The sequence below is a fragment of the Diabrotica undecimpunctata genome, chromosome 5 (genome assembly GCF_040954645.1).
Source record: "Diabrotica undecimpunctata isolate CICGRU chromosome 5, icDiaUnde3, whole genome shotgun sequence".
Classification (NCBI taxonomy): Eukaryota; Metazoa; Arthropoda; class Insecta; order Coleoptera; family Chrysomelidae; genus Diabrotica; species Diabrotica undecimpunctata.
In genome coordinates this window covers 120380795-120407114 of record NC_092807.1, presented here as the reverse complement: position 1 = coordinate 120407114, position 26320 = coordinate 120380795, and the positions used below count along the sequence as shown (strand labels likewise).

Genomic DNA, 26320 nt, shown 5'->3' with positions numbered 1-26320 from the left:
AAGCCATGCTATTGGTGAGATATGACATTTTCTTGAAGAAGAATCTTAGACATAGCTTCCGAAATAATCGATTCCATGACCTTGCCAACAATAGGAACCAGGCTGATTGGACGATAATTGTTGCAGTCAAGTTTATTTCCTTTCTTGAATAAAGGAGTAACCGAAGCCAATATCCAGGACGAGTGGAGAGAACCTTGATTAAAAGAAGCATTTATTATGAAAGATATAGGGATGGCTACAGATTATGCCCATTGTTTGAGGAAAAAGGAGATGAGTCCGTCTAATTCAGGTGATGAATTATTTCGTAGTTTCCTTAAATGATGTTTAATTTCATCCGGTGTGAAAGATATATCGTCAAGAGTTTTAGACAAACTTGGGCACATTATTTAAGGAATGGTATCGTTAGGTTCATCTGTAAAAACCTGAGAAAAGAATAACGATAAACATTCCGAAGATTTGTTATTCGAAGAACATAAAGACCCGTCAGCTTTTTGAAGTAATGGTATGGAGACTTTAGAAGATAAAGATGTACGAATGTACCGATAAACTTTTTTACTGTCACCACTTGCAATGATAGATTCTTCAAATTCTGTTCTTAACTTTAGCAAAGATTGTTTGACTCGGTTAGAAAAATTACGGTGCGCGAGAAAATCAGCAAGGGAACCAGTTAGTTTATATCTTTGCCAAAGCTTTCGCTTATGTCGAATTAAATGGGTAGCTGAGAGGTTAATCCAAGGTTTTAGTTGATTTCTGTACAGCTGCCGTTCGGTTGTTTGATCAGAAATTGTTGTAATAGCAGTATGAAGAAAATAGTCTCACATTGACGATGAATTAGAGTGATTAAGAAAAATAGATTGCCAGTTTAATTGGAATAAAACTGAATTTGCATTAAAGAAATCAGTAGTGGCATACGTTACGAAATTATTTTTGCAAGGCGGTGTTAAACTAAATTGAATGTGAGCAGTAATAAGCGAGTGGCCAGAAAGACCCAGAGGAGAGAACGCTTCAAGTATAGAAATTAATTGATCATCATTTGTGAAAAATAAGTCTAAAATTGAAGGATTATTGTTGGCTCTAAACCTTGTAGGTTCAGTTATCAGTAATAAATTTAAGTTCATGATTATTTTATTACTACATTTGATTACTACACTTTTAATGCGGATGTGCGACATTTTGAATTCATTTGATTACGGACGGTGGTTAGTAGGAGTAGTATTGGAGGATATATAGGTGGAGTATTTTTACTGCTATACTTTTACTAGTACAGCGATAATAATATATATTTTAATATGGTGTTAACAAGTTGTTCGATGTCTTTTGCATGGTTTAATATTTACAAACTTCTAAAGAACGTTTTATTTATTATTACATTTAGTGTAGTTACAAAATCACTGCATTTTGACAAGAGATAAAATATAGGTGTGAAAAAAGAGAAAGTTAAACTATGTGATAATTTAATTTAGGATTATTTGTATGTAAATGATATGTAAATGGTGTTAAATGTAAACTGGCACAAGGAAACTGCCGCCAGCAAGTGTGTATTCAGCAGATACACCTGTTCTATCTATGTATAAACCACCATCCTTTCGTCTCGTTTGTGGGTTTGGCAGCCCATGATATACTTTTCCTACATTGTTTCCTCCCAAAGCTGGAATATAACCCACTCCCATATATACCGTTGCGTTGTAACCTAATAATGCATTTGCCTCCCAACCAGCTACAATGGGAGTAAAAAAAGGTGAATTCAATAACTCATCAAAGTTTTCTGCTTTTGTCCATTCCCAATCAAGGACATCAGGGTTTTTGTAGCATAGAATCTAAAAATTAAAGTAAGTTTTAGCCTCATATTTTCGCTGTTAATATCGATTTAACTTAGATTTCATTTCACTTGTTACTACACTTTTATGAAAACAGTGGCACTAAAATTTTCTTCTTGGGATACTGAGTTTTATTCCAGCTTTAACCAATTAAAGAATAAATAATTTAAGGTGTACAGTTCTTTTTAAAATAGAGGAAAATATATTACAATAAAATGCATGATGACATGTACATTTGGGCAAAATACATTCAAAGAAATATCGAAATGAATTAAAACACCCCATTTTTTGTATAGAAAATCCTCACAAAAGTATAGCTTATTTCTAAGAACAATTTAAAAATTTCATGAAATACAGGGTGTTAATAATAACTTTGATATACTATTCTTTTTTAAAGTACCCTCAATAATTCACATTATTTTTTAAAATTATCGATGTCGGTTTTGCTCGATGCTATCGACGTCGAGAACTTGAGACAGATATATTTTACCCTCTTATTATACAGAAGAAATAAGAACCGTAATACAGGACAGATAAGAATCATCATCTTTCCTATTGCTTTTTAAACTAATGGTCAAAATTATTTAATTCTCATAAATAAGGAGTTTTATAACTTCTGAACAAAATCTGATATAGTATAACCTATAACACATATATCTGGGTACTGCTGCAATGTGCCATATAAACAATAATCGTATAATACAGTTTTAATAGAAGTGGCTTAAATTTTAATAAAGTTTTTCTCAAAAAATATAGGTTAACTTATATTCTTACCTTCAGATTGTCCTTAACCAAATAGTTTTTATCATTTAAAGTAACGTTTGCATAGTCGAAACCTTCAACTATATTTACAGGAAGATAAGCTTCAGTCTCAGCTGCATTATCAATAACGTGTGCTAGGCCAATATAAATAGATGGAGAATATTCAGTATGATTTTGGATTAATACTGCACTGTCATCTGGTACTCCATTATAGGGTTTCCATTCAATAGCTGAATCTAAAAGAATATAAAATAGTAGAGAAAATAAAAAAGTTACACCATAAACGCTTTGGAGAGGATATTTAGATTAACCTAATAAATTAAAAAATACTGCCTGGATAAATATTTATTCAGAAGCCATATTTCAAGAGTCTTTGGAGGATGCAAAGATGGGAATCAAAGTGAATGGAGTATTGATCAACAACATACGATATGCTGATGATGGTGTCTTAATTTGTGACAACATAGTCGATCTTCAACAACTTGTCACTATAATCGGAGCATACAGTAAGCGAATGGGATTAGAGATTAATACCAAAAAACCAAATTTATGATCATCTCCAGAAACTTGGATACACCTGAAAACTCCACCATAACACTGAATACTAAGTCCATTGAAAGAGTGACTAAATTTAAATACCTGGGATTGTGGCTTTTTGAAGACTGGGCATCGGACAGGGAAGTAAAATGTCGCATTGAGCAAGCTCGATAAGCTTTTGTAAAATTCAAGAAGGTACTGACTTGTTCAGAGTTCGATCTTCAACTGAGACTAAGGTTTACTAAGTGCTACGTGTGGTCAGTGCTGCTATCTGGCGTAGAGGGCTGGACACTCAAAACGAGGGATATAAACAGATTAAAAGCTTTCGAAATGTGGCTCTATCGCCGTATCCTAAAAATACCATGGACAGCGAAAATCACAAATATAGATGTCCTTAAAAGAATAAACCAAGAATGCCAACTTTTCGAAACTATCAAGAAAAGGAAAACGGCGTATCTAGGTCACATCATGCGAAATGAAAAATACCAGTTCCTCCAACTTATAATCGAGGGTAAAATTGAAGGCAAGAGAGGAATGGGACGCAAGAAAATGTCCTGGCTCTGAAACATAAGGCAATGGACAGGGATTAACGAAATACAATCTCTGATACATATTGCAAGAAATAGAGAATTAATGGAAAATGTTATCGCTAACATCCATTAATGGATTTGCATCTGAAGAAGAAGAAGGGTACATTGCGGGGTAGACTGAGTAGCTCTATGGTTACCACAGCCAGTTCCAAGCCTCTATAAAATGAGAAAAGGCAAGATTAGTAATCTACCAATTGTAAAAACAAATGTTGCTCAAAAAATAATGCAACAAGCCTCTGAACAGGATTGATACTATAAAGATGGCCACAGCAAGAAATAAGGACAAGCGAAAAATATCCACAATGCACATGAGAATTACTACATAGAATATCAGTTCGCTGAACTCAAGGGACCAAGAAATAACTCAATTGTTAAAAAAGTAACAAATAGACATTTGCGCCCTACAGAAAACAAAAAAGGAAGGGAAGGGACAACCACAATTAGGTGAATACATACTACTCTACAGTGGATTAGCAAAAGCAAACAGGGCCAAACAAGGTGCAGGAATGCAGTCTTACTAATACACCAGAGGTACCAAAATCACATTATCGAGTGTCAATACATATCACAAAGGATTGTAACAGTAAAGATAATAATTGAAAAGGAAGACCTGAACATCATCCGACTATCCAGCTCAGAAAACAACAAGCCTTAAACAATAAGGGAAACGTTTTATGACCAATTGCAATAAGTAGTAGATCAAGTCAGGGAGAAGATGATAATATTGGGGGATTTTAATGCTCGAATAGGCAATCAAGTAATACACGGACTTAAGAGTAACATAACGTTAATATTAAAAAAGAAAATCAATAACTGATGATGAACTTCTGCACGAATAATGAACTTAAAATAAACAACACATTTTTTGACCATAAAGACCAACACAAATATACATTCAATAACATCAATGAATAAAGATCTATAATAGATTAAGGTATAACTAACAGATATATACATTCATCAAAAGTTATCGAAGCAAAATGCCTCAACTCAGCAGATATAGGTAGCGACTATACCCTGGTATTATGTAAAATAAGAATAATCATGAAATACTTCACATCCAAGAGAGCGACGCCAACACTAACAAAAATTATAGAAAAATTTAATACCGAATCTACAGAACATTTATACAGAAAAAGAATAGCAGAAAAGATTGCTGAATAATAACATACTTATGGCAGCAACAAAATCACTTAGAGAGAGAAAACTAACAAACACTAACACATAAAAAACACAACCCCATGTTTTAGGGAGAAAGTAAAGACAAAATGTAAAGATAAAAGCCTTTTTATAATAAAAAACACAACAAACACAACAGGCATACAACCACCATAAACGAATCAGAAATAAAACGAATACTTTAGTTATACAAATAAAAAGGCAGCACTGGTAAAGCTTCTCAAACCAAATGAAACAGGACTTTTACGGAACACAGACAGAAATATAGGGAATGATCAAAGGATAAAGAAAAGTGATAAATGAACTAATAGAAATAAAACACATTCAGAAAGAAACATGGACAGACTACTACAACTAATCCAAAAAACAATAGAACAAAACAGAATTCCTCAAAAATGAAGATCAAGCATCCTAATACCTCTCTTCAAAAAAATGAAAAAATTATAATACTAGCAAAAGAACACACAACAAGGTTTTGGGTCGGAAAGATCATGCAGCTTCGTTTCTTAGACCTCAAGAAAGCATTTGACCGTGAAAAATTAAAGAACATTATCCACTTATAGTACGCAAGAGACAGACCTTTAGAAATAATCAAAAAGATAGAAAATATCTACCAAACCAGCACAATAAAAGTAAAAGTAGAAGAACAACTAACTGACCCTATTGAAGGGATATCCAATGAGATAAGACAGGGAAATTACCTGAGCCCTCTATTGTTCAACCTGATTATGGATGAAATAATAAAAAAGTAAGAACAAAAAAAGGATACCAAATGGGAGAAAAAAAAAACTTAATATAATCTGCTATGCAGACGACGTTATACTACTCTCTCAAACTAAAAATAATTTACAACGTATGTTGCACCAATTTAATATAATTGCCAGAAAATTTAACATGTTATTTTCCCAAAAAGAACAAAATGCATAGTTTACAGCAAGGTAACAGCAAGTTTACTAAGATGTAAATTAGACTTGAAAGGTCAGATAATAGAACACGTGATGGAGTTTAAAAATCTAGGCATCACATTATCTAGCTACGGAAAGCATGAAACAGAAGTAGAAGATAAAGTAAATAGAGCAAACAGAGCCGCTGGTTGCCTGAATGAAACAATATGGAGAAATATAAATATCGGAGAAGAAATGAAAGAAAGAATTTACAAAACAGTCATCAGACAGAACAAAAATAATGTTACAGACAGCACAGATGAAAACACTTAATAGTGAAATTGATGGTAAAATAATATAGGAAAGAGCTAGAAGTACAGATATACGACGTAAATGCAAGGTGAAGAACATCAAGGACTGCGTAAGAAATATAATAGTAGAATAGAACGGTCATACAAGCTGAATGACAACAAATAGAGTAGTAAAGACGGTAAGGGTCGGTTCCCCAATAGGAAGACGATCAGTAGGAAGCCCTCGAAAACAAGGGAAAGACAACTTACTGAAGGTACATTGAAAAACAGACAGAGACATGTCTACATAAAAAGAAGGAGACGACGAGGAATAAGAAATTAAAAGAAAAACAGAGCTTCATAATTTTTGTCCTACTAAATTAATTATATAATTACCAAAAATATTATTGACAGTCATTAAACGATAAAAAGTCAAGCAGCGAACCAATTTTAATTTAGCGTATCTAATTTTGTGTATATTTTGTTTTTGAAAATGTTGTCTGTTAGCGTCAAATCTCTAAGTAGACAGGTTTTCCACTAAAAAATTGATAAATTTCTAGATGAGAGTCTTTTGTAATATCTCAAATTACACGTTTCAACTGTCAAGCCCGTTTATAAATTTGTTACGAAAAAAACCCTATTTTTTACTAAATTAATTGGTCTAATAATCTAATAAACTAAGATTAAAATTAAATTTCATTTTACATACATTTATACTTATTTCTCCGTCACTGAATCGGCAAATTTTTTATTATCGTTCCATGTTATCCCTCGAAACTATTGTATCAGCTACGTGAATCTTATAATAAAGGGAGGATACGCCGAGAGATAGCTACTAAAGACACATTTCTAATAAAGAAATTCTTACTTTAATCGCTTTAATTTTTTTGAACGACCTTCTAGTATTTCGGACACACTTTTGTACTTATAATAAAGTGCTATGATATCAAGCTTAAGAAGACAGAATATGGCTACCAAACCTCTGTCTCAAAAAACTCGTATAAGACTGTATAAAACACAAATACATATGTTTATTTTTGACCTTTCGATTTTCACTTCAAAAATCGTTCGTTTGAGAATTTTACAAAATCGGTATTTTGTGAACGATTTCCGAAGTGGAAATTAAAACGTCAAAAACAAACTTATTTTAAACTTATATTGTGGCTTATTTCCAACGAAAATAGTAATTGCTTTAAGGTGACACAAGAAAATAGTTTCAGAACAGTATTAAAAAATAATGATAGTACCCATTCTCACATATGGATCAGAGGCAAAGACCCTAACCAAAACTGTTGAATCTTCCCTATCGATTTTTGAAAAAAAAGGTACTGCGCAAAATATTTAAATTAGTCTGTGAGAACGGAAAAGCAAAAATTTGATATATAATGTGTAAATTATAATGTATGTACAATATAAATGTACAGGAAGTTCGGAAAATACTTGCTAACCTGAAGAACAGAAAAGCAGCAGGTAAAGACGGGATACCAAATGAATTACTGAAATATTGTGGAGCAGCAATGACAGAACAATTAACAACATTAATTAATAAAATTATAAAAGACAATAAAATACAGTAAGATTGGAGAACGAGCGAACTAATTCTACTATTCAAAAAGGGAGATAAAACACAGCCAGAAAACTGTAGAGGTATAAACTTGATAAATACTACGCTAAAACTTACAACTAAAATTTTACAAGTGCTAATAAATCAGAGGATAAGTTTAGCAGATGAACAATAGGTTTTTCGTAGTAGAAAATCATGTACAGATGCAATATTCATTATAAAGCAAATTACTGAAAAATCACTAGAATATAATAGACCAGCATTTCTGTGTCTGATTGACCTAAATAAATCGTTTGACAGAGTAAGACTCAAAGATGTAATCAATCTTCTATATAATAGAGAAGTTTCCCTAAATATTATAAAAACTATTGAAAACATCTACCAAAACAGCAAAATGGAAGCCAGAATACAGAACCTATAGAAATAGCGGAATAAGATAAGAAGATTCATTGAGCCTCATGCTCTTTAATTTGATCATGGATGAAATCATCAAAAGCGTTAACAAAGGAAGAGGATACAAAATGGGAAAAAAGGTAAGAAAAAATACTCTGTTACGCAGACGACGCAATATTGATAGCCCAAGATGAAGATAGTCTACAAAGACTGGTCCACATATTTAACATAAGAGCAAAAGAATTAATACATATGACAATCTCATCTCAGAAAACTAAAACAATAGTAGTAAGCAAAGTACCAACCAGATGTAAAATAGAAATTGATGGCATCAGTATTGAACAAGCAATGGGAATAAAATACCTGAGAATTACACTGTCTAGCAATGGAAACCTGGACAAAGAAGTAAGAGATCAAGTACAAAAAGCAAATAGACTGGCAGGATGCCTTAATAACATTATATGGCGAAACAGACACATTAACAATGAGATAAAATAAAGAATTTATAAAGCCAGTGTAAGACCAATATTGATATATGCCTTAGAAATAAGACCGACGCAGCCGCAACGCAAAGGCTGGAAACGGCAGAGATAAGAGTACTGAGAAGAATTACAGGAAATACGCTGAGAGATTGAAAGAGAAGTGAAGACATCAAAAGAAAATGTAACATACAGTGTATAAATGAATGGACACAAAATAGAAAAAAGAATGGAATAACTACATAACCAGAATGGAGGAGACCCATGTCGTCAAAAATAGCAAGTGATAAGTCACCAATCGGCAGAAGTATCGGACGACCACACACAAGATGGAGTGACAACCTTCCATAGAGGTATTAATCCGCCAATGAATAAGCAGAATTGCTTATAAAGAGGAAGAAGAAGAAGATAAGTTTGATGGAGAAGGTATTACCACTAGAATTAAGCGAAACCGTCTGCAGTGGGCAGGATATGTAACCCCTACCCCGGAATCGAACATGATAAAACAGTTTCCAACAGCGCAGCCGATGAGAATAATAAGACGGAGTAGACCAAAGCTGAGCTGGGAAGACGAGGTAATACAGGTTGTTGAGAAGATTGGTGTTGCCAAATGGAAAATCCAAGCAAGGGACAAAGCAGAATGGCGAAACAAGCTTAAGAAAGTCGAGGTCCTTTAAGGGCTGTAGCAACATGATGATGATGAATCTTCCTTATTCCAAACAATATAAACATTACCAAAATGTAATGTTGACTTATGTACCCTCTGGTCAATATTGGGCCATTTACTTTAAGTTTTCTCCGTATCGTATTTTGGCTTATTATAACGGTCCAAAAATTCGTTTTCTTGAAAAGTACTAATTACAAACTTTGATTAGACCCATAGGAACCTATGGTTGTGAAACCTGAGTAATGACGAAAAATAAAAGCGTAACTTAGGACATTCTAGAGAAAGATACTGAGAAAAGTATATGGCCCGGTGCAAGAGGAACACGGTACATGGAGAATCAGGAGAAACGACGAGGTTAATGAAATGTGTGAAGAGTATGTCATTGTAGGATTTGTGAAAAGTCAAAGACTGTCATGGCTGGGACATGTTCAGCGACAAGAAGACACGAAAACGACATAGAAGATGTTACAGTGGAAGCCAGTAGGAAGGCAAAAAAAAGGTCCAGGACGAGATGGTTGGTGGCGTAGAAGACGAACTGAAAACTATGAGTATAAGACAATGGAGAAGAAGAGCCCAAGAGAGATCTGAATGGAAGGACATAGCCAGACAGGCAAAGACCCATCCAGGGTTATAATGTCAAAAGAAGAAGAAGAAGAAAAAGAAGAAGAAGAAGAAGAAGAAGATTGGTTACAAACCTTTGTCTCAATTGACGAAGTCTCAAGAAATGTTCTTAATAGGTGTTGCAACCCTTCTATCGCCTTGACCGGTTCTGATTAAGTTACTTACAGTGACAGAAAAACGTGTTAAAACTCTTGAATTGGTTGAAGGAGTGAAAAAGTCTTTTAAAGATTTAGCAAAACATGTTTAACCAAATTAAATTGAAAACAAAATGAAGAACTTCAATCATGTTTTTAATTTACTTTACTGCAATTTTACCGATAAATCTTTACCATTTTCCGGTATATGTTGGTATGGTAAAATTACAATTTTAAAGTTATGCGTTAATTTTGGCGCGCAAGTATAATAATCATATTTGATATCTTTTAGCACCTCTGTATTCATTTAAAATATTATCTCTGACAAATATTTATAAGTATGTACTTCTAATTTATTTTATATGTAAATGTTAAACTTACCCTGGCCTCCAATTACAAAAGGAGCAAGAATTGCTATGATTAGTACAAGTGGCGCAATTTTAAACATTTTCGCTATTGATAGATCTGTTTATGATCGACAATAGATTATGATTATTATAACTGAACACGAATCAGTATTTATAACACAAAAATATAAAAGAATTATGAAAATTCTTCTGATAAGGGTAATCTATCTACTAAATTACAGGTCCAATGTTCAATTAGCTTTATCCGTTGTAATAAACCATACAAAATTAATTGAACATACAATAAGATGTTATGTAACAAAATAATTATTCTGAGAAAAAAGACAAGAAAATTTTTTAATTTTTAGAAAATAATTACTGTTAAATGTATATGGAAGTTGTATCCACACAAAGCAAAATAAAAGTACTAACGGAGTTTTTCTTCTTCTTCTTAGCATATCCTTGTATCCGTTACAAGAATCCTTTAGGATCTACCTAGTATGAACTCACCATTGAAAGGTCTCTTATACAGTGTAGGCAAAAGTTGATGGTGGGTGAGATGGGGTGAGAAACACCTAATTAAAAAAAAGAGGTATATTAGGTCCGCCCTTATATCGTCGAAAATGCACTAGTGGAAATAATAAAAGGGGGGAAGTTCAACGTTGTCAAACTTATTGGTTTTATTTGACCTGTTGTCTTTTTAGCATTTGAACAATGTTCTAAGATAATCAAATTTGTGTGAATTGTTTTAAATGACAGCTTACTGTTTTTCATTGGGAATATGACACAATTTTACTTTACAATAAGTTTAATTTAACATTTTGATTTCCACTTCGAAAATCGTTTTATATAAATAGAATTTATTAATGTTTTTATTAATGTTTCGTATTTTAAGTACGATTATTTAATTGGAAATGTAAACATCAAAATAAGCATATTTTAAAGTCATATTGTACTTTATTTCCAATAAAAATAATAAACTGTTTTTATCGTTAACGAAACTGAACCGGTTTTCGTAAATAAGTAACTAGTTGTTGAACGAAAATAATAGGAGATATATTTATTATAACTTGAAAAATAAAAGAAACAATACAAATAGTAAATAGTACTTACATTTACATTTACATTACACATTATTATTAAATCGCGAATCGTCTAAATTGACATTTCAAAAGTTTTTTCACTTTACTTATTGTTAACCGTGTTCTTTGATTTAAAATTAAACCAGATTTTGAAAACGTGTGTTCACAAGGAACGGATGTTGCTACAATATTACAATATTTTATGATTATAGTGGTTAAGTTAGGATTTACATGGCGATGATTGTTCTACCACTGTAATGGACAGTTTCAATTTTTCCGTTCGAATTTTTTCTGGGTAATACATCATCAGACAAATACATATCTATATTATTTGAGGATAAGATTGTTCTTTATATTCTCATTTTGTTACGCCACTGTCAAAACATTAAGTTCTTCTTTTTGTTTTCATCTTACACATACTTGTGAGGTGTTTTGACAGTGACAATTTATTAATTTTACCATTGTCTATTTTCTGGCCATTATTACTTGTTGCCTGTAATTTTTTAACTAGAATATAAGCTTTAAATGTTGTTTATTTTTACAGGTAATGTATTTATTAATTATAATTAATATTGTACAGAAAATAATAAAGTTTATTTACAAAAGTTTGCTGATAAAAAACATTATTACATATATATATATATATATATATATATATATATATATATATATATATATATATATATATATATATGTAATAATGTTTATATATATTTATAATAATTAATATTTTGATAATAATAATTTATAATATAATTTGTAATATATATATATTTATATTGTTATGATTCATTTTATCAGCCAAAGAGAAAAATAAAAATTAATAAATAGACCATTTAAATAAATTTTTAAGACATCCTGGTAAACAAAATTTATGTATTAGATTAAGATAAGATCAGATTCACAGAAAGTTTTGCCTGTCAACAACTGATTTTTAAACAGCCGCAGGTAAAATCTTTTTATATAGAATTAGAAAGCCCATATACTCATTATAATCTTTTCACTGTTTGTACATGATATTGTAATTAACCTTTGTTATATAAATGAATTATGTATTTGTAACCAAAGGGAAAGCCATTTTTAAAGCAAAAATTTTAGTTTCTCTGGAAACAGTAATGGGGTTTTTCTTAATGATTGTAAACAAAATAAAGCTTTTTGATTGGACATTTTTTTTGAATGGGAGAATTGATAGTCAATGTATGAGAGAAAGTGGCAGTTGTCATTTGATCATGGAAAGGAAAGGTCGCGTCTCGTTAGAGGGTGTGTTCGTGAGTTGGATACCGGCATTGTGAAAGGAAGTTAGCAGAATTGTGGAAGGAGATTACAAGTAGATGAAAAGATATCCTTGGATCTAAAGTGGGCAGTTTCTGGAATACGTAGGAAATAGTTTGGCGGCACCAAGTTGACAGAAAGAGGTCCTTGTCTTATTGAGAAGTAGCTGAGTGTTTTGGAGAATTAAATTTAAAGTGTAAATTGCTAGAGAATTGAGTCAGGTGTTTCGTACAGTCGCTGCAGGAAGATTGTTAATACGAAAAGAAGAAAGCCGACGCGAATAGTGGCAGATCACATTGCTGTGGAGCATGGACGATTCTGGGTATGGTCCAAATACAATCTACGAAGGAAAGGTCAGTGGTTTTCGGTCCAGAATTGAAAATTTTGTAACTGTGAATGAAGTTTGTTGACATCATTGTCGCTACCATTTTAACTCAAGAGTAGACTTCATTTGTAAAATGTTTTAAAGTTTTGTTCTTGCAATTAAGTAAATATTGAAAGATCAGAAAGATAAAAAGTTTTAAAGCTATTCATTGAAATTGGCTTTAAATTGGTTTTGTCTTCAAGAAGACTTAACATATTCTTTTTGTGTAAATTTTATTGTATTTATTTACGCTAATTGATAAGATAACGGCAAAATTTGATAATTGTTTTATGCTTCTTTAAATAATATAAAGAATACCAATTTTTTGTAACTATACTATTTTTAATATTTTCATTTTTTCTTTATCCCGATAAAGGACAACTAGGAAATCTTTGGACCCACACAACATAGGTTAATATAAGGAGATTTTTCACCCTGAGAACAATTAAGTTATGTTTTTGATTTGCTCAATTAATCAAAAAAAAATAATAACATAATATATATATATATATATATATATATATATATATATATATATATATATGTGTATAATATTACGATTTGTATATATATACAAGGACTTCCACAGTTTTCACTGTATTCCTTCACTCAACCGTTTTCTCCAATTTTTCCTGTTTAGCCAGTCCCCTTCTTGTAGGTTTCTTCTACTCATTGCTTCGTCCACCTCATCTCTGAAAGATCTCCGGGGTCTGCCTCTCTTTCTTCTTATCGGTTTCGAAATATCGGTCTCCACTCTGTTATTCTATTTATCCACCGATTTTGGTCTGCTCTTCTGACATGTCCGTACCAGGTTAACCTCTTCTGTTCGATGGAGTCTATTATGTCGGAGTTCATTCCCATTCTCCTCTTAATCTCCATGTTATTTATTTTATCTCTTCTTGATACTCTGCAGCTTCTCCTTAGGAATTCCATCTCTGTTGCTCTTATTTTGTTTTTGGTTTTCTTATTTATTGTCCAATTTTCACACCCATAAGTGAGGATACTTCTTGTCATAGTATTATATATTTTTTTCTTTGTTTTCATGCTGATGTTCTTATCCCATAGTACCGGGTTCAATTTTCGTATGCAGTCTCTTGTTTGTCCTAGTCTATTTTTTATATCTTCCTCCGTTGTTCCTTTGTTTGATATTATGAAACCTTAATACTTATACATGTCTGTTCCTTTGATTTGTTTACCTTCGTCTATTTCCAGCTGTTTTATTTCTGTATTCTCCGTTGTTAGGTATTCAGTTTTCTTTAAAACTTAGCGTATATAGATATTCGTTCCTTACTGGTATACCCTTTCCTTCGCACTTTCTTTTCCATGGTTTCAGGGTTTTTTTCAGGAATATTTTGAACAGGGTGGGGGATGTGGAGCAACCCTGTAGTAGTCCCTTTGTCGTCTTAAATGGACTGCATATTCTATTGCCCGTTTTGATAGCTACTTCGTTATTCTTGTAGAGTGCTTTTACCGTGTTTATTAATCTTCGTGGAACTTTGATGTCTTCCATTGCTTCCCCCATAGCTTGGTTCTAGGTATCGAGTCATATGCCTTCTTAAGATCAACAAAAGCCAGATGGATGGATCTATTTTTGGCCATTCTTTTTTCTATTAGTTGTTCGACCGTGTAAATGTGATCTAAGCATGTTTTCCCCGCTGTGAAACCTGCCTGGTCTTCTCCGATTTTATCTTGTATATATATTTCTAATTTTTCCTTTATGGTCTTTCCATACAGTCTGCCTATAGACGACATAATGCTGATTCCCCGATAGTTTTCGCAGTTTTTTCTATTTCCTTTCTTGTATATTGATGTCATATATGCTTGGGTCCATTCTGCAGGTAAGTCTTCTCCATTCAGTGCTCTCTCAAACATTTTATGTATCATACGGAATAACTTTTTCGATCTCTTTTTTATCAATTCATTTGGTATTCCGCCGGGACCTTCAATTACGATTTGTTAAAAATAAAAAATATTTTTATCTTTGAAATATTTTAATTTATGTTGTAATAATATTATCTATTCCATTGAATTACATTATACACAAGATACTATAGGTTTATGGTAACTGAAGTAAGATATGAAAGACCGAGATTAAATTTTGTGTAAATATTAAAAAAAGGTGCCTGCAACGTCTAACAATAAATACGCATGAGACTGCGTTTACTACTTCACATATAGTTTTCGTCAAGATATAAGACATTGTGTCTGACGCTGGTGGGACGCCCTACCGATTTAGTATTATAATAACAAACTCTCCAGGAGCGGATTCGCTAGAATTAACAAAAAAGTTCAAGTACATATAATATTTTAATAGGGTGGGAATAATAAATATAAAATTAAATATCATATGATATATTTAATACGTATTTATATATATGTAATTATATGTATGTGATTATGTACAATGCACTAAGAGAAATGAAAAAATTAAAGAAATTAAGGAAAATAATGTTAATAACAGTAAAAGATTAAAAGAGTGGTAGCAAAAATCAGAATTAAAAAAGATAACATAATAAATTTAGAAACAATAACATAAAAAAATAAAATGTGAATTTTAGATGAAAAAAAAAAAAAAAATAATTACAAATTACAACTCTATGTTACTATCGATGTCATTTTCAGATTTTCAGTAGAATCGTCATCATCCAATGTTATAATTATTGGTTTAATATGTGAGATTAATGTTCTGTAATGATCTTCCGTTTTTATAACATGTGAAACACAATTTTGCCACAGTGTTGGGGAAATTTTTTTTATTTCTTCTACAACATGTAATACCGATTAGCTACTAAATTTGGGACAGCAGTTGTTTCGCCGTAAACTTCCCTTAAGTTGGCTCCAGATTAATTCAATAGGTTTGAAAACACAGTAATAAGGAGCTAATCGCAATATAATATGACCATCACGTTTGGCTAATTCGTCTATAACAAACTGTTTCTCAAATACTTTTGTGTGAAGAACTTTAACATTTCTTTTTTTGTATATGTTTCTTCAAAGTATAAATCATTTTCATACAAAAAAAACCGATATTTGTTTTTTTCGTCGAGCCTACACTGGGATTTTCAAATTTGTTCGCTGTGATATGTCGCGTTATCCTTTACAATGACATTTTTGGAGGAAAATTTGGCAACACTTTCTTTTCAAATCATTTCTTAAACAAGTTACTCGTCATATTTTCATGGTAACCCAGCTTTGAATCTTTAATGTTTTTTGCCGATAGTAAAAAATTTTCTCCTCCAAGCCAGCCATTTTTTGACCCAATGTTCAGTATAATTATTAGCTGACCTCTATCAATTGGACAATTGAGTGCACACTTAATAAAGTCATCTATCCAACCTTTTTGAGCAGTATCGTGGGTATCTAATTGATCGTAGATCATACTAAGCGTTGGAACTAGGTTCTTTGAATAAAAATTATAAACTGCTCTTCTAATTACCTCAGTGTCCTTTTTGTTTACTGTTTTATATGTAGAAAAGTCACTCCGCTTTTTACGGGGTTGCATTCTATTTGTAACAATTTTCTACACTGTTGTATATGGTATCCTTGTCAATCGAGATGTTGCCTTGATTTATTTGCCAAATTTACCGTGTTCTAGATTTGGATTATCTTCTTTTACTGTTTGATAAACATTCCTAATAATTTATTTGGCATCATCAGATAAATGTAAAAAATGTGTTTTACACTAAGCACTAGCTTCACCGATTCCGGATATTTTACTCGAATAGACGTGATCTAACCACCGATCTAAATGCAAGAAAATAACTGCCTGAATGTGCAAATGTCAAACTTAAATATGTTTGCCCCCTTTCATATTGTTTCATAAATTATGTTTTCTAGATAAATAAATGATACCTAATTATACCTAAATACCTATTAGCACGAGAGTTATAATGTGTAAAGCTACAGAGTAATAATAAGAGGTATACTTCTTTATCTTTATCTGTAACTAATATAAGTACTACCTAACGATTTTTTAATTTTCTTTTATTTAAAGATAGGAAGCTTCATTATCGAAAGTCCATTTCATTTAAAGTGAAAATGACATAAAACAGATAATATTCTAACTTCATAAAATTCAACTAATGAGCCCGATGAACATGAAAATTGTTTTTTATCGTTAATAATAATTGATTGCAAGCAACTTAATTTCAGATGAGTAAATCAGACGAGTAATAGACTAGGCGGGATCTGTAGAAATTCAGACCATAATGGACATTTTCCATAGGAAGCTATTTTTTTGCTGGAATCCCTTCAGGATGTGCCCAATATCGATAATCACGATATGCGCCAGTCGCAAACCCTGTGCTAAATTTTTTATTTAACAAAATCTGAAAACAATTGAAAATTTCTCATGTTTTTGCTCTTATTTTCATTTATAATTCGGAAAATATTGATCCTAGAAAAAAAATTACAAAAAGTTAAAAGTTTCGTTATTCAATTAAACACAATATTTCGTTAGCTAGAAATTGAAAATTTAATGTTTATTGTTGAAAAAATAGCAATAATTGAAAAAAAAGTACAAAACAATGAAGTTAATCCTTTAACTGTTTTTGACTTTCTAAACTTGACTTACAAGCTCCATATTTCGCCTAGAAAAACTTTTTAAAACGTGTGCTAAATTTTGTTAAGATCGGTCCGATAAGTTTTGCATAATAATTTTGCAATCCAGCCTACCGGAAAAAAATCGCAAATTTTAAAATTTATAGTAGGCCCTAAATAAGGCCCTCAGATAGTTGCAATTTTTTTTACATATAAAAGCCGGCTCAAACTTTCAAACGCTTTTAGTAAAATTCAAATCGGTTCACTAGGAGAGCCTAGAAAATTTTTTAAAGTTTTAAACATTTTTTAGGCTTATAAACAAATTAAATATTTTTACGAGCTTTAAACATATCAATTTCAAAATTTATACACTTAAAGAACATTAAAAGACGTTTCTTTAAAAAAAAATGATACATTCGGCTTACTGGTTGCGAGATATTGAAGGCCAAGGTCAGACCTGAAGATTCTTGTCCTTCCAAAAAAAGAAAAATACTTTAAAAAAAATTATTGAAGATTGAGTTAAAATAAAGTTTATTTATGAAAAAAAAAAATTTTTTTTCGTTCGCCTTTGTTTTAACAATTTAAATTATTTATTATCAATTTATAAATACATATTTGTTTTCTAAAAGTAACAATTTACTTCAATGTATAAATTGCAAGCTCAAAAAAATGCATGAAAAAAAAGTGCAATTACTTGTTTAACATACAATTTGCAAATTTCCCAATTTTGCAATTAAAAATGGTATTTGAAAATATGATATTTAAAATCCTTGTCGTCCGAGACATCGACTCAAAAAAAAAAAAAAAGAGGAAAATTGGTTAACAAGAAGCCGAGGTAATGCAATTTTTAGCGCGCGCTATGATTTTGAACTCGCTGATTCACATTTCGTGTGAATGTCCCCCACTATTAGTGTATAAGTGAATGACCAGTAAAGTTATTCAATTTGTTTATAAGCCTATAAATTGCTTAAAATTTTAAAAAAATTTCTAGACTCTCCTAGTGAATCGATTTGAATTTTACAAATAGCGTTTGAAAGTTTGAGCCTTCTTTTATGTGTAAAAAAATTTGCATCCATCTGAGGGCCTTATTTAGGGCCTACTATAAATTTGAAAATTTGCGATTTTTTTTTTCAGTAGACTGGGTTGCAAAATTATTATGCAAAACCTATCCGACCGATCTTAACAAAATTTAGGGTACGTTTTAAACATATTAAAAGGTTTTTCTAGGCGGAATATGGAGCTTGTAGGTCAAGTTTAGAAAGTCGAAAACATTTAAAAGATTTAAAAAACTTCATTTTTTTGTACTTTTTTTTCAATTATTGCTATTTTTTCAACAATAAACATTAAATTTCTAGCTAACAAAATATTGTGTAAAATTTAATAACGAAACTTTTAACTTCTTATAATTTTTTCTCTAGGATCAATATTTTCCGAATTATAAACGAAAATAGGAGCAAAAAACCTATCCGACCGATCTTAACAAAATTTAGCGTACGTTTTAAACATATTAAAAGGTTTTTCTAGGCGGAATATGGAGCTTGTAGGTCAAGTTTAGAAAGTCGAAAACATTTAAAGGATTAACTTCATTTTTTTGTACTTTTTTTTTCCAATTATTGCTATTTTTTCAACAATAAACATTAAATTTTCAATTTCTAGCTAACAAAATATTGTGTAAAATTTAATAACGAAACTTTTAACTTCTTATAATTTTTTCTCTAGGATCAATATTTTCCGAATTATAAACGAAAATAGGAGCAAAAAAATGAGAAATTTTCAATTTTTTGCAGATTTTGTTAAATAAAAAAATTAGCACAGGGTTTGCGACTGGCGCATATCATGATTATCGATATTGGGCAAATCCTGAAGTGATTCCAGCAAAGAAATAGCTTCCTATGGAAAATGTCCAATCCAAATCAGATCCCGCCTAGACTATAAGCAAATATGACTAATTCGTGTATAGCAAAAATTTTTTTAATACGAAGCATTGTGTAGAAATTTTAATTTTAACAGTCTATTTGCACTGATAGGTAACGAGTCAGTTCTGTAAATAATATATAATAATATAAAGTCCGGTCCTAGTAAGCTGTTCCAAAACTATTGCTACCGTCGCAAAGACAATTGAGGGATTAGTAACATCGATCGGTGTTGTTCCTTATTATAATACTGCGGTCGACTACATCATCCCACCAGCCTCACGCCAAATTTTTTATATCTTGAACCAAATTATACTGTGTGATCGTGCGATCTACCGTTACAGTCGTTTTAGTCGTTTTTATTTTATTATTCTTCCTCTTGATGTGAATACCCTTGACGGATGTTGGCGATTATCATGGCAATCTTTATCTTATCTGTAACAGCGCGGAAAAGCTCCACAGATGTTGTGTTAAGCCAGATTTTAAGGTTCTTTAACCAGGATATTTTTCTTCTTCCTGGACCTTGCCAAATATTTTTCTTTGTAGCATGGCTTGTATGAGAGCATATCTAAATTCATTTAACAAAATGTATCCGAAGTATTGTAACTTTAGAGATTTGTAATTCTCAGTTCTTCTTCATTCTTCTGAAGACCTCCTCTTTTGCGACTCAGTGAATTCACGGTATCTTAGTATTCTCCGATATAGCCGCATCTCAAATGCTTCTAACTTCTGAAGATGTCTTTGTTCAAGGTCCAAGCTTTAACATCATAAAAAAGGACAGAGAAGACTGTCTATCCTATTATTGATACATACTTCATTTACTATAGTACCGAGGCAGTTGTGGTGAGTCACTCTTTCCACTGGTATTTGGCTGAGGTAGAGTCGACCTTCTGTATTTTATCATACCTCTGTAAAATCCGCAGCTCTTTAGACCGCGATTAGGAAGCTATGCTTTCAGAAAATAAAAAAATGTAAATAGCAGGAAATTTGTGTTCAGCCACTGGATTAAGCCCACAGTAAAAAAACCGACAGCACAAACACGTTAACAATATTAATACTACCATATTTTGTTTAGTGTTCCAAAACTATTGTCCGAAAATTTATCATCCTATTTAAAAACCTGCTTTGTAATATTGAAAATCATTTTATTTGTTAATTATTTTTTAAACGTTTCCGTCTGACGAATAATAGGTCTCGTAAAAAGAAATCAATACAAGGGAGCTTTAAAACACGATTGGCCGTATCGAGAGAGCTTTTTTATTTCTTGATTTATTTATTCCGATAAGTAAGCTCAAAAATGTTTTCTTATAAAACGAATTCTTTCTTCGTTTTAACATCGTTATTCTATGTAGAGTGGAAGGCGATATCAAAAGAAAAGAAATTTCTCTTATTTTTGCTACGAGATACTTGTATAGGGATTTCCGTATTTCTTTTTTTGAATTGATTAGTCCCACACAGGAGAATATTTTGACGGAAAATAGTTTACTTTTGATTTAGACATTTTTGTTTGAAACAAGACGAACCATGTTGTGTTTATATTTCTCTGAACAACTTATTTTACAATACGTTATTTTGTCGTTTGGTATATTACATTTATTTAATATATGTACGTACACATGAGAACTTTTAATAAAATCCTCATTACCAGTGTATATAATAAACTCGGAATTCGACGAAATAATTTAAACCGTAAGTAACAAAATTCAGTTTGGCAACATTGTTTGAAAAACAGGTATTCTCGGATATCAACAGGGCCATATTACGCTTTAAAATTTTAAATTACGTTATTTTTTTTTATAATCTTTTATCAATACTGCGCCAATTAAAATAAAAAAAGTTATAATTTTAAATAGAAAAGCTAGACAAATGTGTAATAATACCTTTAATAGGTAGTCGTATGTTAACCGAGTATGACCAATTCGGAGGAGAGTGAAGGTTACTTGTTCGCTTCTATTGTTAAATTCTTGGGAATGTTTAATGATTAATATCAACTTCGTACAGCTTTGTTGGGGAGTTCTTCCATTTATCCTGCCATAATGAATTAATCTTTTCTTTAAAGAATGCTTTCAGGTCGGTGTGAAGATATTTCATATTCTCTTCTGCATTTGGGTAAGTAGGTGCATTTTTTGCTATTTTGTCTACAACCTCGTTTCCTTCGATTCCAGTATGTGACGGTACCAATATAAAATTAATTTTAATGTTTATATTTTCTGCATGTTTTAGTTTCTTTTTAATGAAAAGGTGTGGTGGATGATTACAGTAGAGTTGGTTTAATGCCATTATTGAGCTGAGAGAATCTGTAATAATGATATTTCTCTTTTTATTTTTGTTTACTATCAGAACTAGTACTTTTAGTATAGCATGTAGTTTAACAGAGAACGTTGTTGTATATGAAGGTAATTTGTAAGCTTCTGTATAATCTGATGAGTAGATTGCTGCCCCAGTTTCGTCTTCGTTTTTGGAGGCATCGGTGTAAACTTTGAAACAGCTACCATATTTGCTTAATATTTTAAGAAATTCTTGATTAACTTGACTTGCTGGCGTTTCTGCTTTGTTTAGGCGCAATAGGTTGGTATCAGTAGAGGGCAGTCAAATTGTCCAAGAAGGAGGGGTTTGAACTGAGGAGATATCGTAGGTGTCTGGAAAATGGATACCTTTTGTTAACAAGTAGGTATAAAGGCGGTAATAGAAAGGGTGATCAGTTCGATTTAAAGTTTGGAAACAACTTTTGAAGCGGTCAGCGAATACGTTGTCTATAACCGGATTATCTTGATTAGACAATACTGCCGCGGCATAAGAAAGACTTAGTTATTGTCTTTTAAACGCGAGTGGAATCTCTCCAGTTTCCTAGTATACTGTTTTGAACTGTATTTTGAACAACTTCTATTGTTTTAAGTACGTTCTTTTGGAATAGTTGTAAACAATTGAGCCGTAGCCACATTTTTTGTTCGTGAGTGATCGTAACAAATTTATTCCAGGCTGATATGTCTTTTTAAAATATTCTAAACTAGCTGACCCGGCGAACTTGGGATCCTCGAAATGAGAACTTCCTCACCTTTGAATTTTCCTATCATTATCGTAGCGTAAATTACATTGTTCATCAATTTACTAACCACCAAACGCGTAGCGTTGCACAGTTTTGGTTGGTTTATGTTTCGAAGCATGATTACTACGGAGCCAACCTTTAGGCGTAAATTGTGCGGTGGTAAGCCAGGCACGTCCAAAGAGTTAAAAAATTCAATTGGATAGTTGGTGGCTTCATCTTCATTTGTGACGCAGTCAATAGATTTGAATGAATGCATTGTTCCAATGATCTTATTTTGAATTATGTGGTTCAGGTCATCTACATCTTTATTCTTGTTCCGTCTTAATGGCAATAAATAAGCAGATTGTGTTTTTTTTTATTGGAAAAAATACAAAAAAAAATTAAATAACTACATTAATCATTCATTATTATTTCTGTATTTTAGTACATAGGTTGCTCTTCACTTAAATACCTTGTGATACACGAAATTTTTTGTTTTATTATCAGGCGCAAAAACAAACAACGCAGATGGTCTTCCGACCCGTGAACATGCCACGTATAATTGACCATGGGAAAAACATGAATGTTCTAGATTTAAACCACAAACTTTTAAGGATTGGCCTTGTGATTTGTTGATGGTCATGGCAAATGCAAGACGTATCGGAAATTGAAGTCTTTTAAATTCAAACGGCATATCGGTTATGATCATCGGGATCCTCGGAATGAGAACCTCCTCACCTTTGAATTTTCCTATCATTATCGTAGCGTAAATTACATTGTTCATCAATTTACTAACCACCAAACGCGTACCGTTGCACAGTTTTGGTTGGTTTATGTTTCGAAGCATGATTACTACGGAGCCAACCTTTAGGCGTAAATTGTGCGGTGGTAAGCCAGGCACGTCCAAAGAGTTAAAAAATTCAATTGGATAGTTGGTGGCTTCATCTTCATTTGTGACGCAGTCAATAGATTTGAATGAATGCATTGTTCCAATGATCTTATTTTGAATTATGTAGTTCAGGTCATCTACATCTTTATTCTTAGCCGCTAAAATTGCTCGCTCACTCAACCATTCATTATTTTTGTAGTTAGAAATAATATTTGGAAATACATTGTTGATAAGTTCGTCTTTTGATGAGACAAAATTACAGAAATTATTTGGAAATGATATTAATCCGCCCGATTCATCGACAGGCACTTGACCATTACCGATAGTCAACAATTGCTTCGAGAAATCTTCAGCAGATGTATCATTAAGCAATGTAACTCTCATGTTTGTTGTCAGCTGCAGTTTCTTCACATAGCGCCATAGATTTGACGATTTGAGGAAAGCGTTTATTTTATCGGCAGCCGTAGATCTGGAAATTACTGGCAGTATTTGGCGGAAATCGCCAGACAGTAAAATCATTGCTCCTCCAAAACATCTCGAGTCATTGCGTAAATCTTTTAATGTTCGGTTAAGTGCTTCTAATGCACGTTTATGCGCCATTGTGCATTCGTCCCAGATGATGATTTTCGATGCCGCTAAAACTTTGGCCATTGCTGAGTGTTTTGCAATATTACACGTTGGTTCTTCAATAGTTTGAAGATTCAACGGTAATTTGAATGCTGAATGAGCCGTACGGCATCCTTCTAACAATGTGGCTGCTATTCCAGAAGAAGCAACTGCAACCGCTATGTTGGATCTCGCCCGAACAGTTGCTAAAACTAATGACATAAGGAATGTCTTGCCAGTTCCACCAGGGGCATCTAGGAAATATAAACCACCATTTTCATCAGCGATTGCCTTCATTAAAGTATCATAAACTTCCTTTTGTTGGTAATTCAACAGGGGTACATTCCTTTAAACTACTAAATCTAATTCCTGGTGATCATATTCACGTTCCCGTTCCAATTCTCGATTAAATGCGTCATTTATTTCACCATTTGGCGCTGGCATTCCTAACCTGATTAATAAATTACCGCACATGAGGTAACACATATCTTCAATCAAGAGTAAAGCACGATTATGTATCTCCTCATTCATCTCAATATCGTGATTTCTGGAACTGACACGACTTTGATGTAAAATATCTTCTGACATACTGTCCTTGTATTTGTGCCACAGGTTACATGGGTTTGATGGAAAACATGTCGAAATTATGATAGCGAATAATGTGCGTATCTGACTTGGAGATGCAGAGATAATGGCTTCAGCGATTGTCGTATCCCAATGGGTATCGTTTTCTAATAAGTTCAATTCTTCACATGTAGTACGATATGTTGGGAATATTACACCATTAACAGTTCGTAGTGTCTCAAATGAAGTTGGCCCACGCACATTTACCAGCAACAACCGCAAATAGAAACATTCATCATTCTTTGGATGAACTGTATACATACGACCAAGAGCATCAGTAGAACGCACATCTGGATACCCAGGAACCGCATCACCTTGCTTCCGTCTTTGAAAATTCTTGGATGAAGCATTCCAAGTATAATAACGTGGCATCTCCGAGTAAAGCAAAGTTTGTGCAAACTGATCGCTTTGGCAGATTGCAAAAAAACTGGTCAATGTAGTTGCTGGAGGTGTTTCAGCACGTTGCGTAGCATTCAAAGCCGTGAAGTACTCGTTGACCATTCTCCAGATGCACCGCCAAATGTATAATTGCAAATATATTTTATGGACTTAACTGAATTGCAGTATTCAACGTTGCAATGTGTCTTGAACGTTTTAGAAATAAGTGGCGAATATGGAACAATCCAACTGTTGTCGACAACGAAATCCATTCTTTTCACTTTCGTTGTGACAGTTCGACCGTTGTCATCTGGTGATCGACGCCGATACAGCGGATACCCATCGTTGCCAGTGACAGTCTCCGCCGTTAATTTCCGTGAATATCGTTTAGAGCAGTTTCCATCGACCATGCAAGGTGATTGGGGATTGATGGCACCACACGGTCCATGAATCATATTAGTAGTAACAACATCATGTAGGTCTGGATCGACTTCATGATCAGGAATCTCGGCACATATGATATCATCTATTTGGTCAGGCTGAATTCTTTCCACTAACCAAATAAGAATGTGTGCGTGCGGCAGGCCTCGCTTTTGCCATTCGATTGAATACATCCAGCATCGAGTATCTCCAAAGACGCGTTGTTTAACAATAAAGTTCATCAGGGACCGAATTTTTTGCCTGAATATACGTGCTGTGATGTCGTGTCTATCATTTGATGTTTGTCCGGGAAGCAGCAATTGAGTAATTTCTATCCATTTTGGATTACAGGTAAAAGTAATAGAGATCTGGCCGGCCGTAATGACGAACATATATCATTGCATCTTGTGCATATTCATGCATATGACGTGGGCTACCAATGTACGTCCCGGCAGAATAGTTAATCGACCAATATTAGCTGCATTTCCTTCAGTACTAACTGCATCACGTTAATGGATGTACTCCTCAGAACGCAGTTTGGCTTGGTTCAACCTAATAAATGTTAAACGTTCCGTTTCTATTTTTACATACATGTCAACGCAATACTGCTGAAACAATCGACGAACAAATCGAGCAAATAGTTGTCACCATTTTGACGAATCATCAAACGATATGAATAATAATTCATTGAGCTAACTTTCTTTGTAGTTTCTTCACCTGAAATTAAAAATTTGATAATTAACCATTTCAAAGACAAATAATACAGACATTAACCATTATTAAGATACTGATACTTTACCATTCAATGGATTTATTATTTTAATATTAAAATAATATCCATCTTCTCCTTGCCAAAACATCAGTGGGTATTGCAATGCGTCATATGATCGATGAGTTTCAGATATTTGTTGCAGTTGCCCAATATCGCGACGTGTAAGCACAAT

The 26320-nt window shown here is 32.6% G+C and overlaps 3 protein-coding genes across 3 annotated transcripts; all 3 read right to left on the bottom strand.

Annotated features, from left to right (window-relative positions):
* Window positions 1-1341: 1341 nt before the first annotated feature.
* LOC140440758 (uncharacterized) lies at window positions 1342-10458 on the bottom strand. Its single transcript, XM_072531128.1, has 3 exons — window positions 10299-10458; window positions 2592-2815; window positions 1342-1817 (listed from the first exon to the last, which is right to left on the bottom strand). The coding sequence occupies exons 1-3, from the start codon at window positions 10363-10365 to the stop codon at window positions 1497-1499; spliced, it is 612 nt and encodes a 203-aa protein (XP_072387229.1). The 5' UTR covers window positions 10366-10458; the 3' UTR covers window positions 1342-1496.
* A 12461-nt stretch (window positions 10459-22919) lies between these two features.
* LOC140442449 (ATP-dependent DNA helicase pif1-like) lies at window positions 22920-24251 on the bottom strand. Its single transcript, XM_072533519.1, has one exon. The coding sequence runs from the start codon at window positions 24249-24251 to the stop codon at window positions 22920-22922; it is 1332 nt and encodes a 443-aa protein (XP_072389620.1).
* Window positions 24252-25051: 800 nt separating this feature from the next.
* On the bottom strand, window positions 25052-25768 carry LOC140442448 (uncharacterized). The gene has a single exon (XM_072533518.1). The coding sequence runs from the start codon at window positions 25766-25768 to the stop codon at window positions 25052-25054; it is 717 nt and encodes a 238-aa protein (XP_072389619.1).
* Window positions 25769-26320: the final 552 nt, after the last annotated feature.